This window comes from Colias eurytheme, chromosome 13 (genome assembly GCF_061535395.1).
Source record: "Colias eurytheme isolate Ceu_HAF_F1 chromosome 13, ilColEury1 Martin Lab GWU primary, whole genome shotgun sequence".
Lineage (NCBI taxonomy): Eukaryota > Metazoa > Arthropoda > Insecta > Lepidoptera > Pieridae > Colias > Colias eurytheme.
Genome location: NC_142992.1, coordinates 5284180 through 5309317, shown reverse-complemented (window position 1 = coordinate 5309317; position 25138 = coordinate 5284180). Strand labels below are relative to the sequence as shown.

At 33.6% G+C, this 25138-nt stretch overlaps 4 protein-coding genes across 6 annotated transcripts; 1 reads left to right on the top strand and 3 right to left on the bottom strand.

Moving 5' to 3' along the window:
• Window positions 1–1221: 1221 nt before the first annotated feature.
• LOC149903378 (centromere protein S-like) lies at window positions 1222–16089 on the bottom strand. Of its 3 annotated transcripts, none has more exons than XM_090109055.1 (4): window positions 15902–16089; window positions 15303–15460; window positions 4046–4112; window positions 1222–1395 (listed from the first exon to the last, which is right to left on the bottom strand). In XM_090109055.1, the coding sequence occupies exons 1-4, from the start codon at window positions 15935–15937 to the stop codon at window positions 1222–1224; spliced, it is 435 nt and encodes a 144-aa protein (XP_089965181.1). In that variant the 5' UTR covers window positions 15938–16089. The 3 variants fall into 3 exon arrangements, with proteins under 3 accessions (XP_089965181.1, XP_089965180.1, XP_089965182.1); XM_090109054.1 differs by having other exon boundaries at window positions 15303–15475; window positions 15905–16089; XM_090109056.1 differs by having other exon boundaries at window positions 15905–16089.
• On the top strand, window positions 4985–5728 carry LOC149903380 (uncharacterized). Its single transcript, XM_090108888.1, has one exon. It carries the CDS (start codon window positions 4985–4987, stop codon window positions 5726–5728), a length of 744 nt encoding a protein of 247 aa, XP_089965014.1.
• On the bottom strand, window positions 7550–8730 carry LOC149903379 (uncharacterized). The gene is made up of 2 exons (XM_090108802.1): window positions 8601–8730; window positions 7550–8058 (listed from the first exon to the last, which is right to left on the bottom strand). The coding sequence occupies exons 1-2, from the start codon at window positions 8728–8730 to the stop codon at window positions 7550–7552; spliced, it is 639 nt and encodes a 212-aa protein (XP_089964928.1).
• A 5399-nt stretch (window positions 16090–21488) lies between the features above and the next one.
• 128up (GTP-binding protein 128up) lies at window positions 21489–24709 on the bottom strand. The gene is made up of 7 exons (XM_090108604.1): window positions 24527–24709; window positions 24241–24361; window positions 23800–23975; window positions 23104–23343; window positions 22619–22787; window positions 22073–22325; window positions 21489–21621 (listed from the first exon to the last, which is right to left on the bottom strand). Exons 1-7 carry the CDS (start codon window positions 24566–24568, stop codon window positions 21519–21521), a joined length of 1104 nt encoding a protein of 367 aa, XP_089964730.1. The 5' UTR covers window positions 24569–24709; the 3' UTR covers window positions 21489–21518.
• Window positions 24710–25138: the final 429 nt, after the last annotated feature.

Below are 25138 nucleotides of genomic sequence, written 5' to 3'. Positions count from 1 at the left end.
AGATTGATTTGGAGATAGATTATAAATAAATTATAAACTGGAGTAGGTACTACCCATTATTGAAGCTATCATTTTTACTGCAATTTACACCAAAGTTTAATTTAGACCAGCTATCATCAGTAAAAATAAAACATACTAATGTTAATTATAAAAAGATATAAAACACACGTCAAGCATTTGCAGCGTACATGAAATTCATTAACAAGCCCGCCTAATAACCCCTGGGTCAGTGGGAGGTGACAAACACCCTGTAATGTGCTACTGTTGAATTGCAAAAATCTCATTATGCTCTAACTGTCGTTATAGGAGTAATTAACTACCTGGCACAGAGACGTGTGTAGAGACGCGCGTCCGATATTAGAAGAAAATTTATTGTGACACCCCAAGAATCCGTACCTACGTCTAAAATCTTTGGAAGGCATTTCAGGCATTTGGGTAACGGAACATACAAAATTGTTCCCCAATTGTAATAAGTATTAGGTACTTAATATGTATTCATTTTTGAATGCGTTTTCACTTGAATAAGTTCGTATAAATTATTAAGTAGATAGATATATTATGGGAAAATGCATCCTAACATCAGGAACACACTTTGCCACTTTAGAGATTTATAATTCATACAAATAATTTCTGAATTAAGCGCGATGTATGAATCTGACATGCAGACGGAAAAAACAAAACAACACCGACTCCACCCCCATTTCTGTTTGTTTGTAATTGTGTTTGGTTATAACGAGTTTTTTGGCGGCACGCTCAGCCATGTCCCTGGTTTGCGCCAGCATGCTTTCGCTTTTGTCTGCATATTTACCTATCCATATTAATTATTTGAACGTTCGACCGTTTTAGGAAGAGTTCCATCTCATGGTAACTAAATTTTCTAGAACGTTATCGAAAATACCGGTGGAGTAAATGGTTATTACATCCTAATAGCTGCTTATCGATAAAATATAATTGCTATTATATGAGCTTATTGCACACTGTATCAAAGTTTAGCTTTTTTTGTATTGAAATAATTTCTAAAATCTGTACCTAGAGTTGAATCGTAGTAGCTAAAAAACACAAAAGGATCAAATAGTTTTTCTCTACATTTATGATTTAAAATCCTATAGTAATAGACATACCTAATAAACAGTGCTTATGTAGAAATCTAAATAAAATGGCTATACATAGGCTAAAAGTTCACAATAAAAAGCATGAATTAAGTTCATATTAGTTAGGTATTTAATCAAAAGTCAAATCAATCGTTTGGTCAACAACCATATCTTCACCCTCTGCTTCCTTGTTTTCATCTTTGTTAGTCTTCGCAAGAGTATCTGGTTTAGAGACAAGTGGTATTGTTTTCCGTCGTTTCTCTTTTGTAGCCGAGTTGCAAGCGATCCCATTCAGGTGTGATTTCTGCAAACAAATGAAAAAAATAATTCTATAAAGGAATTTGTGGATTTTTTTGGTCTTTACGGTTGTTTAATATTATGTAGTAAATTATGATTATATGAAAGAAATAAACACGTATACAATTCCTTGGAAAATTATACAAAAGCAGGAAAGTCAGATAATAATAATTTATGTCAAACTTATGAACCAAACCTGATGAACTGGCTGAAATGGCTACTGTTTTTTGTGAAGCTGCTTGTAAATCATATACTTAACCTAAGTCCCTATCATCTCATAATAATATAATGCATTAAATGTGTAACAAAAAACTGAAGTAGGGTAGGTATACAGAAAAATGTTCTTTCCCGCAAAATATAGAGCAGGTCCTAATGTTAACAAAGTCGACGCAGGTACTTAAGCCATCACTAAGAAGTGTTATAGGTTAAAATAAAATTCTGTTTATTTATTATAAACATCACAAATACCGCATGCAAAATTAGATAACTCTGTATAATTCAACTCAACATTCAACACCTATCACGACTTTTCCCGCCCGTCGAATGATACATTTGTTATTAATATACTAGTTACATGGCGAGAACATCAATTATATGATTTTCACTTGAAAACAGCGGTTGCATAAATAACAACCTCCATCATACGGATTGTTAGTGATTCAGAATCGAATTTGAATTAAAATTGCTATTTAAATAACCACCAACCGATTCATTATTGCATGTTATCAGCTGTTTCTTGGGAAATTAACAATTTATGCGTCGACGTATTTCGTTATGGTGTTTAAAATGTTATTGTCGGTAAAGTGATGAACAATTAAGGATTACCTAAGTAGCTTCAACTGAATACTTAATTTTTAACGTGAATATAAACATTACACATACAAAATATGCAAAAATAAGACTAAGGAAAATTACGTTTTATAATTAATGATCCAACATGTCATTTTAATAATCAAAGGTATATTTTAATCATTAGTTTATTATGGGTTTTAATTTCACGTTTCCTATAGGACAAGAGATAATATGACTCGGACGATTAATGCGATAATATTAAAGTAAGAAGTAATTTTGAACATGAAACTAGACTAGGTACCTATAGTGGTTTGATGTAAGTATCAGAGCGGTTTAAGCAGACAATTGGTTACAATAATAGTGCAAATTATAAAATAACCAAAAAAAATATCGATAAAAATAATTTTTAAGATAGTAGATATGGGATACCTAATTTTGATACAAACGAAACGGTGCTCGAGTTCATTATATGTATGGAATGTGAAATTATAACATATTATTTGGAGCATGTTGATGCGTTGTTTCATTGCAACACAATGCAAAGGCGATTAATAAAATATTTTGTTAAGTTCTTGCCAGCTAGTATTATAATGACAATGAAGTTATTGGCAGTACAAGCGAATTAACGACTTTAAAAGACAATGAGACCAACGGCTATTGTTTTATTTAAAAATATTCTTATAAGGCTGTTACAATAGGACAATATTTTGCGTAAGAGCATCAATTTTTTGGTTAACTGAGAGGTTCTTTTAATTTTTTTTTTTTTATGAATATCATATTAGAAGAATTGAATTTGCTAGTATCACTTTTGAGTGAAAAATGCTTGATAACAGCCATTCTATGTTGTCGAACGTTATGCCGGCTGTACACACTCGCCGAGACACACCGAGACAGGCCGAGAACGAGTATGTACATGGTGGCATTCGTCTTGTCTCGCTCTCTCGTGTCTCGCCTCGATTGTCTCGGTTACTGGTCGGTTTTTTGCGCCCGAGTCAAAGGGTCTCGTTGAGTCTCGCGAGGAAAACGAGAGCGAGCATGTACACACTTGTTCAGTTAGTTGCTCGCTGACGTTATTTATGAACGCACGTGTTTCACTACATAGTGAAAAACGTGCGGGTCTAATGAACGAGAATTACAGTTTTTGGAGTGTTATCAAACAGAACCTTTTTTATGGAACTTATTTTTTATGGATTTATTTTAAATTGGCCAGAAGGTTCTGCCACCAACTCAGCCAATGGATTTTCCATTGTTCTGAAACAAAGAAGCGTTTCTTTAAAAATACAATAAAATACATTAACTATTCAGGAAGTTTTTATATTTATTTCCCTGTTTCTACTGCGGTGCATGGTAATCATCCACCATCTTCTTTTTCTCCATGGTTTGAGAATTTTTTTTTATAGTAAATGTTTAAAAAATTATAATAGCTCACGGCACAAAGACAAATAGCAGCAGCTTTTTCTACGTCCATTCTCGTGTAAGTCTTCAGTTCAAATGTTAGAACGAGTGTGTACAGGCATGCTCTCGACGAGAGTCTTTTCGGCCGAGGCTCTCGACGAGAGGCTCTCGACGAGTGTGTACAGCCGCGGTTAGGGAAAAAACAAGTTTTCATTAGCCATAGAGTGATACGTTTTGGCAAATACGCTTAATAATCTTATAATCTTCGCCTGTAAAATATATAGTAAAATTATATTTTAGCCATAGATAATTTTTCTGTAACTTTTTATATTTTAAAATTTTCGCAGGTGTGGAAACTAGTTGAAGGGTATGAAAATATAATATTTAAACTCAAACTCAAACTTGCTTTTTTGCTTTTTCACGATAATCTTACCTACTAGGTATTAACAGTTGTAAAAAACGTTTCTTACCAATGAAGGGTTTCTTCGTACTAATAACTTGACGTCGTCCGAGTTAACAGTTGCCCGTTTTGCATGTCTGAAATGCAGAATCTTATAAATAATTTAACATATATGATAGAATTCTACTAATATTATAAACACAAAAGTTTGTAAGGCTGTAAAGTATACATACAGATGTATGTTTGATAATCTTTCACTCGAAAAAACGCTGCGCGGATTTTGATGATGCCTGGCAGTGTTGCAGCTTAATTACCACTTTATAACATTTAACTCATAAGCTATAGTGATACTTGCCCGCGGGTTACTCCGTAAAACGGCGCGCCACAGCTAATAGACAAAATGTATTTTTCCCCTATTTTTCAGTTAACTCGTATTAACTAGCAACGTGATCATAATATTATAGGCTTTTATTATATGCTGATTATACAACGTTTTTTTGAAGTGAAACTTCTTTATCGGGGTTGGAAAAAAATTTAGTGTAAGTAATATTTTTTCGTTACGCGTGACATTTTTCTGTTACGCGCCACCTTTTTCTTATCATTACTACGCGTGATTCGACCTATTTCTGTAAAGTTGCATGTAGTACCTAAATTATTTTTTGAAAAATAAGGTCATAAAGAAGTTTCACTTCTTACGTGTGTACGCTAGTATACGCACACATTTTTTTAATTTAAACTAGTAATTACTTACAAACCAAAGAAACAAATTCTTTACATTGTCGGTATAGAATCAATACTAATATTATAGTTTTTTCGAGGGTAGGAGCAAAAAAGAGACACACGTTTTTTCGTAAGCTGTTATATTTTAAATTTGATTTTACATACAAACTCATAGTATTAATTTACCTATATGTGTTAATTTTTGTACCTTCACCTACCAGTTAAATCTCCTTATATAAATATCCAACAATCACACACTAAAACTATTACTTCACTCTGAAACCACACAATGGATTCTGTCAAACAATCTATGACTGACATGGCAGCCTTGTTCAATGCAAAAATGGCTGAATTTCAGCGGGACCTGCACAATGTTAATAGCACCAATAATTCCCAACCTGCTTCTACCAGCCCCACTTCAAAATTAGCAGCAGAGTTCAACACCTTCCGCTCTTTTGTTGTATCTTCTTTGCATACTTTGCAATCGCAGATTGAGTTCCTCTCAAATCAGTATATTAGATGGGAGATGAGAAGTCGGAGGAAAATGTTATTATTGCACGGAATACCAGAAGCTTCAAAAGAAAATCCTGCAGATTTGGTGTCTAAAGTGGTGACGGATCACATAAAAGTGTCTCAATTTCAAAAGGAATCTATTTCCCGGTGCCATCGTTTAGGTTCAGCAAAATCAGATAAGCCCAGGCCCATTATAATTAAATTTAAAGATGTTTCCTTAAGAGATACCATTTGGTTTTCTAAGACTGCTCTGAAGGGTACTGGATACACACTGTCAGAATTTCTTATGAAGGAAAGACATGATGTTTTCACTTCTGCAAGGACCCGCTTCGGTATAGCCAATTGTTGGACTAAAGATGGTTATATCATTGTTCAAGCTTCAGACGGCTCAAGACATAAAGTAACTACAATGGCTGAACTTGAAACCATTCCTTCAACTTCCACTAATTTGCCACAACAAGCCAATAACTCAAAGCCTGTGTCAAATGTAAGGCCCAAGAGGCTCGGCAAAGTTAAGTAAGCATTCAATGCATGTTTATTTCAATTGTATGTTTTGCCTTAGTAATTTGATTTAGTTATTTATGTTTCTTGTCATAATATGAGTTATCACTGTGTTAATATCCCTTCTTTCAATTACTTTGCTGCTTTATATTTTCAAGTATTGTCAGTTTTGATTTAAAACTCGATTGTAGTTTTATATTTTATCTTTTCACTTTATCTATAGTTAATTATAGTTAGTACTACTCATTTATTTTATTGCTAGATACCCGATTATTATACGATCGCACTTAGGTCTTTGACCAGTGTTGCCAGATCCAAATTTTATTTTCCGGGAGGCATACCTATAAAAATCCGGGAGTCTTAGGGTAAAATTACAAAAATTATCGGGAGATTTTTTAATATATATCTTTATTATGTTTTTGTAAAATTTTGTCATTAATTTCAAAATTAAAGCAATTACAATTATTTTTTAATAAATTTTTTGTATGAAGGACTCCCGATATAACCGGGGTAGACAGCTTATTACGTAACTTTGTCTTGGTTAAATTTATTTGGGAAAACAGCCTTTCCACAGATGCACTTGAGTGTGGCAAGCACATAAAACTCAAAACTGTCGAAGTTAAATTTGGAAACATTTTGCTGCCATCACCCAAATGCATCTGGGCTATCTTTTTCCAGAAAGCTCCTACTTCTAAATTTTCATCTTCCGTGTTTAACTTCGTATTCCGAAGAAGCCGCCATTCGGTGTCAATCTGTTGGATAATATTTGAAGGTGCTATATTTGGGAACCTTCCCAATATGTCGGCGATGGATAGTATTTTGCCACTACAAACTATTTTTGGATCCATAAACTCCATTTTTTTCAAAATTTCCATATCATCTTCAAACGGAAATCGCTGTAATAGTTGTTTAATTGCCTCAATGTAAAACTCCAAACAGCGGAACTTGAATTGTTTTATTTCTTCGGGACTGATTGTTAATGTTGGTGAAGATAATGTCGCCCCTACTTCAGCGCCTAAATACCAATCTTTTATATCCATGTACTTTCTGGGATTTTTATAGTCGATGTTTTTGTGATCATTTCTTGAAATGTATTCATCTTTCACATAACATCCCAAAATTGTGTAGATTACGGTCATGACCCTGTTGTAAATTATGTGTACATTCGTATTTTCTGATTGCATGGTTCTGTTTAGTTCGTTGAATATTCCTAAGGCATACGCCATAAATTGCAGATACAGCTTGTTCACTGGGTTTTCTAGCATTCTCAATATGTTTTCTGCAGCTTTAATACGGTCACTGAAAATAGCGTCCCTAAAGTACAACTTTAAGGCTTCGTATTGTTCTAGTAGCCTCTTTACTACTGCCTCTAAAGAGAGCCATCTTGTTTGAGAAGGTTGCAGTAATTTGTGTGGTTTTAGTTCCAAAAAATCTTGGAATTGTTTCAATAAGCCGGTACGTTTTGGGCTACCATTCAAATAGTTATACACATCCCGTGCTAGATCTTCGGGTTCTCGAGGCAATTTTAAGCAAGCGTTAGACGCTACAAGATGTACAGAATGGCATACACATTTCATAACGAAAAGGTGTGGTATGTCTTGTTTGAACTTCGTAGCAAGAGAATTGTTTTTTCCCATCATTACGTTGGCACCATCTGCGGCCAGCCCTATCATATTTTTTTTATATGGAATCCTCAAATCGGTCATTTTTTTTGTAATTATTTCATGCAATTTTTCGGCGTTACCTTCAAGAATTTCAAATATTTCAAAGAAAAAATCTTCCACCTGAAAAAGAATAGGGTTTAAAAAGTATAAAAGGTAACATATTTAAAATGAAAACTTTACATTATAAACATAATATTTACCTTCAGATTATTTCGAGCGATCCTCACAATTACTGCTAAATGCTTTTTTGTACTTTTATCAGTACTTTCATCAGCTGTTAACGAAAATTTATTTGTCTGCATGGCTTCAACCATGGTGTCAACGTCACTTCTTCCCAACACCTCCGAAATAATTTTTGTTGTTTTAGTACGTCCACAGGTAATCCTTTTTGCGACTTCAGAATCTGGGCATACTGCTCTTATTAAATCTGGGAAATGTTCCATGACATTGATCGGAATATTATGTTCAACTATGAATGCGGCGATTCTAATTTCTGACTGTTTGACTAGTTTTTCTAACGATGTAGATTTTTTTGTAAACATCTGGTCTAGACTCTGTTGACCTCGAATTTTCAGCTTATTGCTTTCATGTTTTTTTGTCTCTTTGTGTCTTTTAATATCATTTTTACCCCCTCTCGTTATATTTATATCGCAAGAGCACACTTTACAATAAGCAAAATCTGGACCTGAAAAGAATATTTTTTAATGTAGCCTAAATATTGCAACAAAAATGCGTTAATTTCTCAAGACGAAAATACTGCCGTACTTTAAGAATACTTTTTTAAACTGGCAACTTTTATAGGCCGCCTTATAGATGATGAGTCTTAAAAACCAACTGTGCAAACAGTACTAAAAAAAACAAAAATATCATAGACCATAAAGCCTCAATGACTTTCTTGGATCAAAGTCAATAACTTTGCAGAATAGAACGCAGAAAAAAAATGTAGTCTGCATAGTCCAAAAATAATCATTTGAACTGTGAATTTAGAGTTCAAATTAGTTCAACACGTCAGTACTTTTGTGTGGTGTTGTGGAACTACAAAACGAAATGTCAAAATTACAAATTGATTACTGCACTACACGCACGAACTATTTACATGTGTATGCATACAAATCCAGGAGGTTTCCTGAATAACGAATGAAATGGGTTTTTTGTATTCAATAAGTTTTTATCATTGAGTAACTAAGTAAGGCTTTTATTATTATTTAAGTCCCCTTTGACCCTTACCTTTATTACTTTTTGATAACCATCCCTCAAACAGATCATCTTTTTCCCAATCCGGTTTATAGCTGACACTGTACTTCTTTTTCTTTGGGGGTGTATTTTGCACCTCTTGATCATTCTCAGAACTAGACATTCTAAGTTCTGACAATTACAGCTTTAAAACTTATATAATTAACACTTTAAAATGATGATACTTAGAAACAAACAAAACTTTTCTCACTTCACAAAGTGCTCACAAGTAACAACATGTTTATCTCTGGTAACAACGAAGCAATCTAATACTGTTCATTTAAATACCTTACTTATCCTTAAAATTACTAGACTGAACTATGTCTCCTAATTTGGTCGTATAATAATAATTAGAAAACCCGGTTAGTCTGGTGTCCCAAAGTCTTGCTGTTTAATATTCAACTTTATTCCATTCCATGAAGGCATACTTTACACTACATACTGTACAAACTTATTACTTTTATGATTCGTTCGGTGGTTTGGTGATTCGTTTCACGCAGTAGACGCAGTGCATCGCAGTGTTTTTAGTAACTGGACTTCAAGCTGTGGAACAGTAAATAAAAATCGGGAGGTTTGATTGAGCATCCGGGATGTCGGGAGGATTTTACTAAAATCGGGAGAACTCCCGGAAAATCGGGAGATCTGGCAACAGTGTCTTTGACTATTGTCAATTGTCAAATGTCAAATGTCAACTTATTTTACATTTTCTTTTTTATGTAATAGTGTCGTTTGTGTGGATACTAGCATATTTGAACTGTCACTGATAGTAATTGTTTTAATTTTGTGTTCTTTTGTTGTAATTTTAATTTTATTTTTTTATTTTTAATGTAACTGGTGGTAAAGGTAATGTTTGAGCGTTACATATTTTTTGTTTTTATTTTTATTATTTTTTTTTTATTTTTTATTTTTTAGCCAATTAAATATATTTACGTAGTATATTTATTATATTATATTTATATTATGACTTTAAATTGTAGTACAGATAATGAAAGTTTCATTACACTAAATTCAAACAATGGTTTCTCAGATGACGACAGCTTCCATAGTTTAACCTGTTCTCCTTCTCCTTGCATTTCTTCTCTCTTTTCTAATTTTAAAAACAACTTAAACATAGTACATATTAATGCGCAGAGTATTCCGGCACACTATCCTGATCTCCTTGCTACTTTCGACTCCTAACCTGTCCACGCTATTTTAGTATCCGAGTCCTGGTTAAAGCCCTGTCTCCCTTCCTCTTCTTATAGTCTTCCAGGATTTAATCTGATAAGAAATGATCGGATCGGCCGAACGGGGGGAGGGGTGGCTATATACTTGCGTTCACAAATTCCTTACTCCATTATTAGTCTATCTCCTCAGCCCCCACCTGGTGATGTTGCCGAACATCTTCTTATTGAGATTACTTCCTCGAATACTAAAATCCTTCTTGGTGTCTTTTATTCTCCTAACCTTACAGTTAACTATTTCCCGTCCTTTGATCACATCCTTGAATCCTTTTCGCCACTTTATAAGCATATTATCTTTTTAGGAGACTTTAACACTTGCTTACTCAAGGGTGATCATCGCAGTAAAAGGCTATTATCTATAGTTGATTCTTATAATTTAAAAGTCCTTCCTTCACAAGCTACCCACACCGCTCCGAACTGTATTCCTTCCCTCCTTGATCTTGTCATTGTTTCCTCTCCTGAGCATGTCACCGAGCACGGACAGTGTTCGGCCGATATGTTTTCCTCACATGACCTTATTTTCCTTTCGTATAAGATAAAACCCCCTAAGTTAAAACCAAAAATTGCCATGCATCGTAATTTTGCTAAAATGAATACTGAGCTACTTTATGAAGACGCAAGTAAGAGCGTTTTCACATTATCCGATCCGATATCGGATATCGGAAGCCGATAGCCGATATCCGATATCGGAGGGAAGTAAAATGTATGAAATATGTACCTGTCTTTCACATTGTCCGATCCGATATCGGATATCGGAGCCGACACCTATATACCCGTGAGCTATCGGACGATAATGTTCAGTGTTGCCAACACAATTTTCGAAAAGGCAGTATACCAACAGCAAAAAAGCACTAGTTTGTGTATTTTCAGTCTTATAGGGCGCTAAATCTTTAAAAAAATTCTTTGCTTTAACCTAAAATCCTTTCTATTAAAAGAAACCTTTTTTTATTAAGAAAACACACATTTAAGTATTTATAGGCATTAAAAATACGATTTATACGGCAGCTAATTTAATTGCCATATTAAAATATACGGCAATTGGCTGAACTGAACTGAACTGAAGTAAACAAAATTAATATATTGCGTTCTTAAATTCAAATATCTATCTTCGAAAATATTAGTGTCTATCATCTTTATTTTAACTCATTCTGCCTCGCTCCTCCTCCTACTCGGATGTTGGTTGTGCTCTGTGGTTGTGCTGTTTATTGTATTGTTGTCATTGAGTGCTTTGTTTTAAACTGACTTCAAAAAAAGGAGGAGATTTCACACCGATTTTATTTTTATTTTGAATTAACAACAAATAATATTTGAAAACTCCTAATTCTAAAATAATTGCTTGAGACAATAAAATAATTTATGTATCTTTACTTACAGGAAATGACAACAATCATATTATAAAATATATATTTGAACGGGTGACAATATTATTTGCAGTGTAATAAGAAAAATAATAGAAAATGTGAACAAAGATTGTATCACTTAATAAATTTATCACAGGTACTACATGAACTTTTATAAATGTATATAGTGAAAAAATGACTAAATGACTAGGTACGTCTTGTTAAAAATACATTTCATAGATTTTGAAAGGTATTTACTGATACATAATATTATGTATTACTAAAATTATTAACTAATACTAGGTTGTAGTAGGTATTGATATAAATTTATTTAATTTATAATGTGTTAACATACCTATACTATACAAATGACCGATATCAAAACTATTTAGTAAATAGCACATCTACATAATATGCAGTAATTAATGATATCAAATCTTTTTACATTTTACTTTTCTTTTTTTGAAGTTGTTTTTTTTTACGTAGTTATTTTTAATGTATGTACAACTATGATCTATCATTTGATTTTTTTTTAATTATACCTTTATTATCAACTGGCAATTTAGTTTAGTTTTCTCTAAAAATTTCTGGCAACACTCATGATGATATCGGAAGGATTTTATCGGACAATGTGAAAGGGAAAATTTTATCCGATATCGGATATCGGCTATCGGTGTCCGATATCCGATATCGGATCGGATAATGTGAAAACGCTCTAACACTGACTGGTCGGTTGTCTTTTCTGCCGATAGTGTCGATGAGAAAGTGTCTTTATTTAATTCCTTGGTTATTAAACTTTACGATGCACATGCCCCACTCCGCCCTGTTAAGTTAAAACACTTGCCTGCCCCTTGGATGACAGATGACCTTAAAAAACTGTTAAGAAAGAAGGCGCGGGCAAAGTCTAAATTAAAATTGTCAAACTCGGATACTAATCGGGAAAAATTTATTATGATTCGAAATCGCTGCAATACGCTATGTAGGGATGCACAACGTCAGCACTTTGCCAAATCTATTGACAACGGTGACCCGTCGAAAATGTGGAAATTCCTCAGATCCCTTGGACTTGGCAAATCTCCCCTTACTTCTATCCCTAGTACAGTCCATGTCAATGACCTTATTTCTCACTTTTCTAATCCCTCTTCTGATTTCCTTCCCACCTTAAAATCTAGTACCCTTAACTATCTTAACACCTTACCCCTCCCTAGCTCTCCTTCTTTCGTAATCCGTCAGTTCACCGAGAGCAGTGTTAAGAAGAGCGTGTTGTCAATTACCTCGAAGGCTGTTGGTAGTGACTGTATTGGTCGAAGCATGATCATTCCAATCCTTCCCATCATTAATCCTGTCATCACCCATATCCTTAATTCTTCCATTTCTACAGGAAAGTTTCCTAGCGTTTGGAAAAATGCCCATATTCTCCCTCTCCCTAAAAATCCGAATCCTTCGACTCCGTCTGATTTCCGCCCGATTGCTATCCTTCCTTTCCTATCCAAGGTTCTCGAACGTTTGGTACAAGAACAACTGAGCATTTTCCTAAATCATCACCAACTCCTAAATCCTTTCCAGTCTGGTTTTCGACCAGGACACAGCACGACCACAGCCTTAATTAAAATTACTGATGACATCCGACGAGGTTTCGACAACAAAAAGCTCACCATACTCACGCTGATTGATTTCAGTAACGCGTTTAATAGCGTCGATCACGACGTACTGCTGGCAGTGCTGCGCTCTCTTAACTTATCCTCCTCGGCTACTGATTGGTTACAAAGTTACTTAGAGGGACGTCGGCAGCGTGTACTAATTGAGGAAGTTTCTTCAACTTGGTGCAATGTTTCTGCTGGTGTTCCTCAAGGTGGCGTTCTGTCTCCCCTCCTTTTTTCCATTTTTATAAACTCCATTTCCAAGGATATTGTGTCATCTTACCATATGTATGCGGACGATTTCCAATTATATAAACATGCGTCACTTCTTGAACTACCTGAAGCGATTTTCCAAGTTAACGCTGACCTTGCAGCAATAGTCAAATGGAGCAAAAGTCATGGTTTAACAGTAAATCCAATCAAAACCAAGGTTATCATATTCGGAAGCAGGCAATTAGTCTCAAAAATTGACTGGACCAATTTACCGAACGTTGTCGTTGATGGAGTTCTCATCCCCTACAGTGCTCAGGTAAAAAGTCTTGGTCTAACTCTTGATCAAACTTTTTCCTGGGATGAACAAATAAAGCAAGTTCAAAAAAGGGTTTTTTCTTCTGCCTTCTCCTTACGGCGCTTGCGCAACTTTCTTCCCGTCACAACCAAAATTACCTTAGCTCAATCCCTTCTCCTTCCTCTCCTTGATTTTTCAGACTCCTGCTATCCCGATATTCGTGAATATCAACTTGACACCCTTGAGAAGCTCCAAAATTTCTGTATCAGATTCATATTCGGACTTCGTAAATTTGACCATGTCTCTGAATACAGGAAAAGGCTAAAGTGGCTTCCTATCCGTTATCGCCGGGATACTCATCTGCTGCATCTTTTGTACTGTGTTCTGTTTAGCCCTAAGACTCCTTCTTACTTAAAAGATAACTTCGATTATTTAAGCTCTAGTCATTCCCTCTCTCTTCGCTCTTCCAACTTGTTATTGCTCAGCACCCCTTTCCATCATTCTAAATTTTTTAATAATTCTTTCACTGTCCGGGCTATTCAACTATGGAATGCATTACCAGAAAATATTAGACGTGCTCAAACGCTCTGCTCTTTTAAATTGTTGCTTAAAGATCACTTCTTTTCCTTGCTATAGATTTGCTTTGCTTGCTGACGTCACCAACTATTGTTTATATATATATATATATATATATATATATATATATATATATATATATATATATATATATATATATATATATATATAATCTTTTTTTTGCGTTTGTACTATAGTATGTGTATGTATATGTATTCTATTTATATAATAATATGTATGTATATGTTTATTACAAAGCATATGTATGTATTTATATGTATTTTATTTATTTGTATTATTATGTAGTAGTATGTATTTATGTAGTAGGTATCTTTGATACTTACATAATTTTATTTATTTATTATTATTGTTTTTTTTTTTCTTCTTTTTGCACTATCCCATTAACTTCATACATTTCCTTTCCATCAGGTTGCCTGGTAGAGATTGCTGCTTAGCAATAAGGCCGCCTCTTGTACAAACTATGTCTTTCTTATGTATTAATGGTATTTTTGTCATATTTTAGTTTGTGCAATAAAGAGTTATAAATAAATAAATAAATAAAATAAATTATAAAGATGAAGAGTTTGTTTGTTTGCTTTCTTGAACGCGCTAATCTCAGGCATCACTGCAACTATTCCGATTTGAAAAAATATTTCTCTGTTAGATAGTCCATTTGATCTAAGAAGCCTATAAAATATCATCGTGCCGAAGACCATTAGAAGCGGAGCAATGCGGGTAAAACCGTGGGGCAGTGCTAGTATAACATAAAAACGTAAACTAAGAAAATAATCTGGTTTCATCATATCAATGTCAAAGCAATGGTGTCAATAATAACACCTTTTGCCTTTAGTTTATCCTCTTCGCAAGACAGTTTATGCCCCACATTGCAATTCATAATATTATGCAGATCGAGTACTAAACTGGTTTCTAAATAATGATTATTATACTGTTTAACAAAAGAGTTGCGAGAAATTGAAATAATGGCCTGTTCAAACATATTGCTGACACGTAAATCACTACTTTATTAGGTCATATAAAATAAAGTCCTCCGCAGCGTCTGTCTGTCTGTTCGCGATGAATTCAAAAACTATTCCACCGATTTTCATCTTGCTTTTCAGTTTTCATCAATGGATTAGTTACGTGATTCTGGATGATTTTTTCATGCATAATCTTTACTGGAAAATTATTACTTACCTACTTATTGATATTAATACACTAGGTAAGTACCTACCTACCTAATTACGCAGAGGAAGCCGCGGGCAGAAAGCTAGGAATACGTCATAGTCTGTGTCATAGTATTATCACAGGTATTATAGTATAATAATTTTAATATCGTGCAGCGAAATCAGAAAAATATATTATAGGTCTTATTTATTCATTTTAGGCAAATAATCTTTTAATAGTCATACTTAGCAAAAGCTTCCAAATCCGACCCATATACTTCAAGTTTCTTGTACACCAATTCAGCAATTATTTCCATGGCAGGTTTGGTGATCTCCATTCCAAGGAAGTGACAAGCTTCCGTACAAATGGCGCGAACATCGCGATGCAGTGCAGCCCGCGCTTTCTGAAATACATTGAACTGCCATCTAGTGATAACATTTATAACTAATGCATAGTTTGGTAAACCTAGTCAGTACATGCAAATTACAATAGATGGCGCTGATTTGTAAATAAAACCTAGTCAGTACATGCAAATTTCAAAAGATGGCGCTGAAATATTTGTAAATAAAAAAGTTCTGTTTTATTTTACATCGTTTCTAAATTATTGTTATATTATAAATGAATAAAAAAAAATAACTGATTTGAAATAAATAATTAGGTTCCAAGCAATTATAGACAAACATCTTTCAAAATAATAGGTGTAGTTACAAGACGTTACAAAAAAATGTTTACAGAAAATAATAATTACTTTAGAATATAAAAAAGTAAAATATGATTGTGTCCTCACATCAACAGCACGACACAATACACATTATAATTTATATACTTAATTAAATATACTTACTACCTGTGGTGTGGTCAAACTTTGAAAAGTATTCATAATATTAACGTTGTTGAATTCATCAGTAGCTTGACATTATTAACACACTTTCTATGAACAGTAACTCTAGTAACAATAGTATACTGTTATATCATACGACTTTACATAAAAAATATAATCTACAAAACCCAATGTTTTGATTTTTGAAACTTTGAAAGTAAAATTTAAAAATGACATTTGAAATAGCTTGACAGTTATTCGGTTTTGCCAGCATATAAAATCCGAATTATAGATAAACAAAAATATCTATATTTTTTTTTAATTTTTAACCTATGCACGCGTAATGTTCAACAAAAAAAATCATCTAAAATTTTTTACGTAAATTGCTTCGGTAATGCATTTCCTAACAAAACTTAATTTTAATATAACTTATAAGATTTAGAAGTTTTTATTTTCGTTCAATGTATTATAAACTGTAGCCATAATATTAGGGTTGATAATAAATTATCATTGTACAAGTTTGCAATTTCGCTTTTATACCAAGAGAATGTTTATACTGTCGCAGATAATAAAATAATGTAGATACTCTGTATAAGAATGGCGCGAAATTCAAATACCGTTTGTTTTGCATTTTACTCTTGTAAACTAATATTCAATGGGACGCTTATTAGTCCGGGAGATATTGACACAAAATTTCGAGTCATTTGTAACAGGACGGCGGTTCTACAGGGATCTTAGTACGCAACGTCAAAAAGAAAAATGATGGTGTGAACGCTGGTACCGGCGGCTTAGTCGCGTGGGCGTTAGTCGAACTCGTCGGAAAAATAGCGAAAGTCAAACGATTTGTAACACAGAAATTTTAGAATTTACCGATAGCCCATAAAAAAGAAGTAGGCGGTAGTGTCATGCCATACTTCTCCGGTGTGACTTACAGCCCGCCATACCGACGCGAATGTGTTGATTTAAATAAAACAATTATTCAACCATTTGTACCAGGCTAACTTTTGCACAGGTAACCATCGTCGTGCAGCCATTTACGAAAATCGCCATGCCATACTTTTCGGACGATTCCAAATGGTCGCCATACCGCCGAAAATCTGCAAAAAAAAATTATTTTGCCAAACTTTTTGTACCAGTATTGCATTTGGATTTTTGGAGAGTATTTAATAAAATATGACCATTATTATATTTGCCATACTTCTAGTAGGGGGAAAAAGTGCTGTCATACTTGAAAAATTAATTTATTATTAATTTATATAAGTGAAGATTTCCAACACCCAGATCTTTGAAATTTTGTATTTATATTCGTTGATCCTCAAACTTACAGGAAAAATAAGTGCCATACTGTTAGAGATAAACTACGATAACATGGCGCGCCCCTCCAAAATTCAAAACGTTTGAAAGTATTTGTGAAAGTATTTACAATGCACCACCAAGATTCACAACGCATGTGTGCGTAATGAGACGGCCGTCAAACAAAAACAAATCCACGGATTTGTTGCTCGACTAGTCACGCTCTAATCGCTCATTATTATAAGTAATGGCGCTGCACTGACGTATTCTATGAAAACGACACGTGCGTTGTCTTGGGCGCTCGGCAACTTATGATTAGTTGACCAACAAATCTGGACGTAAAGTACTAAAGACGAATACGTACAACTACATACAAACTCCTTCGTAAGGATGTCACTACACACATTGAAACAGTAATTTGGAGGGGCGCGCCATGTTATCGTAGTTTATCTTTACAAATCGTTTGACTTTCGCTATTTTCCGACGAGTTCGACTAACGCCCACCCGACTAAGCCGCCGGTACCAGCGTTCACACCATCATTTTTCTTTTTGTCATTCCCAACTAAGAACCCTGTAGAACCGCCATCCTTTTACAAATGACTCGAAATTTTGTGTCAATATCTCCCGGTCTATAATTAGCGTCAGTTACCTATACGACATACATCTTGCTTCGTAGATAAAAATAGGAATACTGAAAACTTACTGAAAACTTCAACTATATTTTCATGAATAACATAACAACGGGTATTTGTGAATGTCTGCAGACAGATGCAGCGGAAGACATTTTATTTGTATTGATAAAAAACGAGTAAAAAAAAAAACATAAGTAACTAAATAACGATATTTATTCATCTTTTGTTATACAATGTAAAATAACTGTAAGTCTTAATTAAATGCTTATAGAAATAAACAACCTGAGTTACACACAATGTTAAACTTCAAAGTTTTAAACACAAAAACACGTGATAGTTTGTTGATCTTAGAAATCTGTAGAAATCAACACAATATATTTTTCAATATATGATTTCATTATGTAAACATTCACGGGAAAAAACCAGTTGTATTATGCAGAAAGAGTTAAGCACTTAATATAAATAAAGACATTTTTGAAGTGAAACTTCTATATCGGGGTTGGACAAAAAGGCTAAACTGTACATTATAGGGCGTGGAGTTGAGAGTCGTAATTTTTTTTGTGGTTAGCTATTGTCCTATGGAACCTAAATCTGAAATTTCACAGCGCGAAAACTTTTTGTTTTTGAGTCACGAATTTTTGAAAATCGGAAAATTTTACTCCATTTTATCTTTGAAACGCGAACTTACTGTTATGACAGTGTCAAATTGACCTACAGCGATTGTCAAACGCGTTTCATTTCAGGTAAAACATTTCTATCTAACAAAAAAAATATTATAATTTAAATTTTATTTATGAAATTTGTATATTTTTTAACAACAACATTAAAAATAATTATTATTAAGTATAGTTTTTGTAAAATAGATTAAATAAAATAAAATTATTAATATTCGCAATTTATAATTTAACAAAAATATTAATCGAAGTGTCTAGTCGTCCGCTAAACGGATGAATAAAATAAATTAGTCGTCCGATTACCGGATGAATAAAATAATTTAATCGTCCGATTATTCGGATTACTAGATAACCTTTTAACACTAAAGCTAGTTGGGTTGGACTAAAGCAAAGGGGGCGCAGGACTTTTGATGGAGTTGTTGTTATTTTAACACCTATTTATTATTGTTTTATCGTAAAGATAACGCTAATATAAGCATGTTTTATAGGAACAACTTTTCTCTAAAATCAAAAATGGCGGAGATATTCACCCTCAATTCGTTAGGTTAGGTTTAGGTTAGGTTAGCCTTTAGGTTAGGTTAGGTTAGGTTTCTTAAAAAAAAAGTACACAGAAATAGGAGCCCCGCGAAGCGGGGCTCCGTCGACGCGCAAAAAAAAATCTAGTTTAGGTTAGGTTAGCCGTTAGGTTAGGTTAGGTTTCTTTAAAAAAAAAACTACACAGAAATAGGAGCCCCGCGAAGCGGGGCTCCGTCGACGCGCAAAAAAAAATCAAATACCTACGTGTGCCCTCCTCCCCCCACAAAAAACCTATAATACGTGCGGCAGTTCTCTAAAGAAACCCCGATAACCTAACTATATAGATAAATAACCTAACTATATAGATAAATAGATGTTATCGGACGATTAAATTATTTTATTCATCCGGTAATCGGACGACTAATTTATTTTATTCATCCGTTTAGCGGACGACTAGCGCTGTCCAATATTAATTGTACGCTTTGTACCGTGGAACAAAACAATAACGACGTCATTTTCAGTTACCGTTCGTTTGCTGCCTTTCAGTCGAGATCGTTTCGTGCGTACTCCTGTTAAGCCCTAAAACTGTACAAAACTATTAAACTTTTACTTTTAGCATACAAATAGGTAGCGAGGAGCGAAGCGACGAGCGTGTTAGGTTAACATTTGAACTGCCGCACGAGCCGAGCGAGCGAAGCGAGCGTGCCGCGGCAGCGGCCGGCGAGTGCCAGAAGCGACTTAAGGGCGATTCCCAATTAAACAAAAAAAAAAAAAAAACTACAGGTCATACTAATGTCTATTACATTAAATCTGTCATATTTCAAATCAAAGAGCTAATGCAATATTACTAGTATTGAAAACTATTATTGTAAAGTAATAATTAATATTAATTGCTTCAGATCAATGTGGAACTGGAAAAAAATACCTAAAGCAAAGGGGGCGCAGGACTTAGAAAATTTTTGATGGAGTTGGTATCATTATAACACCTATTTATTATTGTTTTATCGTAAAGATTACGCTAATAAAAGCATGTTTTGTTGGGGCAACTTTTCTCTAAACTTGATAATTACCAAGATACATGACGGATTGTAAAATGTAAATTTTTTCAATGATGGAATATTATGTATTCAATATTAAGCTGCGAAAGTCCGAATCTAGCTAAAAAACGTTACGCTAAAATAAGCATTGCATTATCATAAGACTTGCCACAGAACCGAAGCTGTCAACCCCGAATTCCACGTGGTCTTGTCTGTCCTACCCCTAGAGTGTATGTAAAAAGCCGGAGGCGCGGAGGGAGAGCAGCCCTCGCCCGCCGTGACAAAGCTCGGGAGCCGTGCGGAGCGGAGCGGCTGAGGCTGATCGCCGAAGGCGACCAATAAGCTGAAGCTGCGAAGTGGAGTACGGGCGACCGTGCTTTGTCACACAAGGGCGGAAGGGCTGCACTTCCCGTAGCGCCGGAGCTAAGGCAGTGTCTGAGACAATATAAAAAAGACATGAGGAGATAGGGAAAGGGTTAGGTTAGGTTTTATCATCAATCTTTGAGGGCGAATATCTCGGCCATTTTATATTTTAGAGAAAAAGTTTTTTTTATAAAACATGCTTATTTTAGCGTTTTGAATAAAAATTATGTATTTTATGATTCCTATACAATTTTCACTTTAGATCAAAAATTTTCTAAGTCCTTACTTTGCGCCCCCTTTGCTTTAGGCGGACCAAAACTTAATTTGTAAATATCTCGAAAACTATTAATTTTCGCGCCCCCCCCCTTTACAGGGGAAGTTCCTAGTACCCACCCCCCCTCTCTCCACCCCCCACTACCCCCAAATTCCACGCCCTATAATGTACAGTTTTACCGACAAAAATTGTGTAACATTTTTGCGTTACGCCGTACGCGTGACATTTTTGCGTTACGCCATACTCGTGACATTTTTAAGGTCATAAAGAAGTTTCACTTCTTACGTGTGTACTCTAGTACACGCATACATTTTTTTTAGTTTTAATTATATATTTACAAGACAGTTTTATAGAGAAGAGATATGTCGCCTTGAATATTTTAAACAAATATGTTTTCTCTTGGTTTATCAAGCATAATTTTATTAGCAATGTTTCATGTGTAAGTTGATGAATCTATAACTTATAGACAGCTCGACAAATCTTTCTCATATATTTCATTTATAAACCATTCATAAAAAAGATAAAATATAGTTACTTAATAAATACAACACAATATGCGTTTATTGATAAACCAAACATGATACTTGCACAAGAATGTAATAGTGGAATTATGAGTCTTAATACATTTAAAACACTTAAGTTTTGAAGCTTTCAATTTATACTATATTTTTGTCATGTAGTAAAAATTAAATGCTAAAATGAATTTAACATTTAGGTATTTATTTTAATGTATTTATAATCATATTTCCAATGATTTACATCCTTGTGGATATAGGATATCTCAACAAGTTTAACTTGATGGTGAATAAAATATTTCTGTAGGTATAAGTAATTCATAAAACATAGGTCATGCTAAACTTTCTTCACAATTTGAACAACGTCTTCATCTGCTAGAACATGATCGATACCAACTTTCTGCGGCTGATGTTTAACGGATGAACCCCATACAAGGGCACTGTAAGAAAAAGTACAAATTTCAAAATAATGTAAGTATGTATGCACTTATTCTTCATAAAAATGTATGATATTATTTAAAGTATAGATGTTCAAGAATTAATTTAACAAAAATAAATTAAATGTTACAGAAATAGAAATTTTATTTCTTTTATATTATTTGAACATTATTATAGGAAGCCAATTTCCAAGTATTGAAAAAATTTTAAGAATATAATACTTATAGCGGAGCCATTTTAATAGGCAACATTTGACAGTTCAATAAAATTCAACAACGTAACCACATTAATTCACTTTAATCAATGTTTTAAGCAGGTTACCTCTCTTCGAAGATAAAATTGATAGACGTCAAATATTGCCTGTTAAATTGGCTCGACTATAAATAAATGTATTTAAGAGAATTTAACAATTTTTAAGGAAAAACAAACTTTACAGCAATAAAAGGAACTTACTATTTAAACTCCTTCACAATAGATCTATGCAGCTTGTTACAAAAATCTTCTACGCTTGTTCTATCGTCATGCAAAACAACGGGAGCGTTATAATCAGGCAGTTGGCCCTTTGGTTTAGTGTATATTCTGATAAGCTTGAGATATTCCCACATTTTCTCCAATAAATCATCAAAATTCCACCTGTGGTGAGCGGAGATGGGCACACAATGCGGAATTTTGTAGATTACATCCAATTCTTCTATGCTAATTTGATCTGAAAATAATATGTTGTGTTATAACAAAAATTTCATAAATTTTATTAATTAACATATTCTATAAAATTTTATTGAAATAACTTTTGTGCATCTGTTGGTATGGTGTTCTTATATAATGATACTTTGTAGTTTGTGTGTGAAAAAGATTGTGTTTTCATAAATTACTATCGGCTTAGAATAAAAAATCATTAAAATTTCTTCAGCCATTCATAAGCAATAAGTGGTGTTAATATTGTTCTTTTACATATTATACAGGTATATTTTAGAAAAGCATTATTACAACTTTACTTACCAATTTTATTCAACAAGTAGATACATGGTACATAAATTCTATTTCCTTCAATGACATCAATAAGATCATCACTTGTAGCGTCATACCTAAGTGTAATATCAGCGTTATGTATCTTATATTCTGAAAGAATTGTTTTTACGGCTTCTACATCCAGTTCAGTTTGTGGACACTAAAACAAATTAATTATATATAATATATTCTTAAGTAAAAATATCAATACTGATAGTAATTAAAGCAATCAATACATTTGAAGATAGAAGCCGAAACTATGTTAAAATTAACAGCAAATGATGTTTCTACAAAACAAGTTTAGGTAAATTAGGTTCCATTTAGCATGCTGTTCGATTATTTTTATTTAATTTTTCGTTTTTTACCACTTTCACAATGTTATATTATAAGTCATATTTTAAATAATATTCTACATATACATTCTCAATTCTCATAACAAGAAATTGGTTAATAAATTTCAATCATTAATAACTTACAGTTGTGTTCAAATTGATTCCACCTTTGTCTTTCTTCCTAAAGTATATATTTGGAGGTTGTTTGTTTAACCGCAGGCCGAAACCTTCCAATTCATGTTCTAGTAACTTTTTGTGTTGTAGAGGTTTTAAAACATCGAGCACTATGAATATAAGACTGCATGTGCGAGCAACGGCAATCACTTGACGACCACGACCCTTGCCGTCTTTAGCACCTTCAATAATACCAGGCAAGTCAAGTAGCTGAAAGAAAAGGGATTGTTTAAATAGGGTATTTTTAATTTATTTTTGATTTATTTAATTTGTCTCTGATTTTTTTTTCGTGTCGTGTAACTGTACCTAAATGGAAGACACAGGCTCCTAAAAAACAGTTCTTACTATCTTAGGAGCCTGAGTCGCTCTAAATTGTAAAATGTTTTAAGTGAAATAAATGATTTATTTATTATTGTGTATATGTACTAACCACCCATTCTAAGTATAAGAGATTATTCTGTGTTTAACAAAGTTAAAAAACTGTATGATAAAATTATATGCTCAGTTAATTGTGGTCAGCCGTCAGTTATAGTCTGAACAATAAATATTGACAGTAGTCAGTAGTAGTAACTATTTTTATTCCATATTGCTGCGTTACCTTTTCAATATTAAGAATATGTAAAAAGAAATAAGGATTTATTCATTACATAATAAATAAACACTTACCTGAATTTTAGCACCCTTATATTTAATACAACCAGGAACAGTTGTAAGCGTTGTGAACTCATAGGCCGCAACCTCAGAGTAAACTCCCGCTAAATTAGATAGCAGTGTTGATTTTCCTACGGATGGAAAACCTACAAATCCAATTCGGGCATCACCGGTTTTGGCGACATCGAAACCTGCGAAATAATAAGTTATCTATTATAAAGTAGGTAAACAAAAAGTTAATCAACAGCTAAACAGATGAAAAGTGGTTTTGGCTTGGATTCTCACAATATCTCTTCAGGGCACAGATGGTTGATAACTGATAAGCCAGTAAAGACAGTAAAGTACATCCACTTTACACTTGCCTACCTAAGGTCATTACACTATAAAGCGTTACCATACCTTGCAGACGTCGAGGACTGCTTGTTCAAGTTGAAAATATGTATTTCATCAACATACCTTCACCAGTAGCTCCACCGCCACCTTTTGGAGTGATGAGTTCTCGCCGCAATTTAGCCAATCTTGCTTTTAAAATACCCAAATGCAGAGCAGTAGCCTTGTTTTTTTGGGTCCGAGCCATCTGAAAAGTAACCGCTAGATTATAATTTTGCGCTAAAATATTGTGAAAATAAATGTTTTATGCATCATTGATAAATGTTAATGGATTTTGTTTCATGATTTAAACATTTGTTTGTTATTTTTGTATTCATTTTAAGTTCGGAATAGCATAACCTCTAGTACAAACCTCGGACTCAATGGCTGCAATCTTTTCTAATATAGTACTCATTTTGGTAGTCTACGAATATTAAAATTCTCTTTCTTAAGATCAAAAATAAATATATTACTTATTCTAAGTGTTAATATTCGTAAATAATATCCCCAAAATAAAGACTTCAAGCGTGTCAATCTTTTATCGACATTCGACACTCGACAGTATACTCTTTGCTCGACAGACCGTCAGACGTCGACATGAAACATCGAGAGCCCGGCTCTATGGCCCGGCTGCCGGAAAAACAGGGTTGCCATTTAAAAAGTTGCCAGTTCAGGTCGTATTGAATTTATTTGTCAGGGCTTTTAGGAAATAATAATTCAAACACAAATGAAAATACAAAATTTTAATTAATTATTAGGAATCTGAAATAATTTTATAAATCAATTACTACAATAAATTTTCAGAATGAGTCAAAGAAATGTTTAATAAAAAGGTATAATAACACAAATGGAATGAATCAACTGAAAGAATTTTCCATTCATCTTAAAAATAATATTTAGAGTTAAATTATATGGCAAAAAGTGAATTTAATTTTATTAGATGTAGACTCGGAGCTCGGAACACTTTGAATACAAGCTTTTAGTT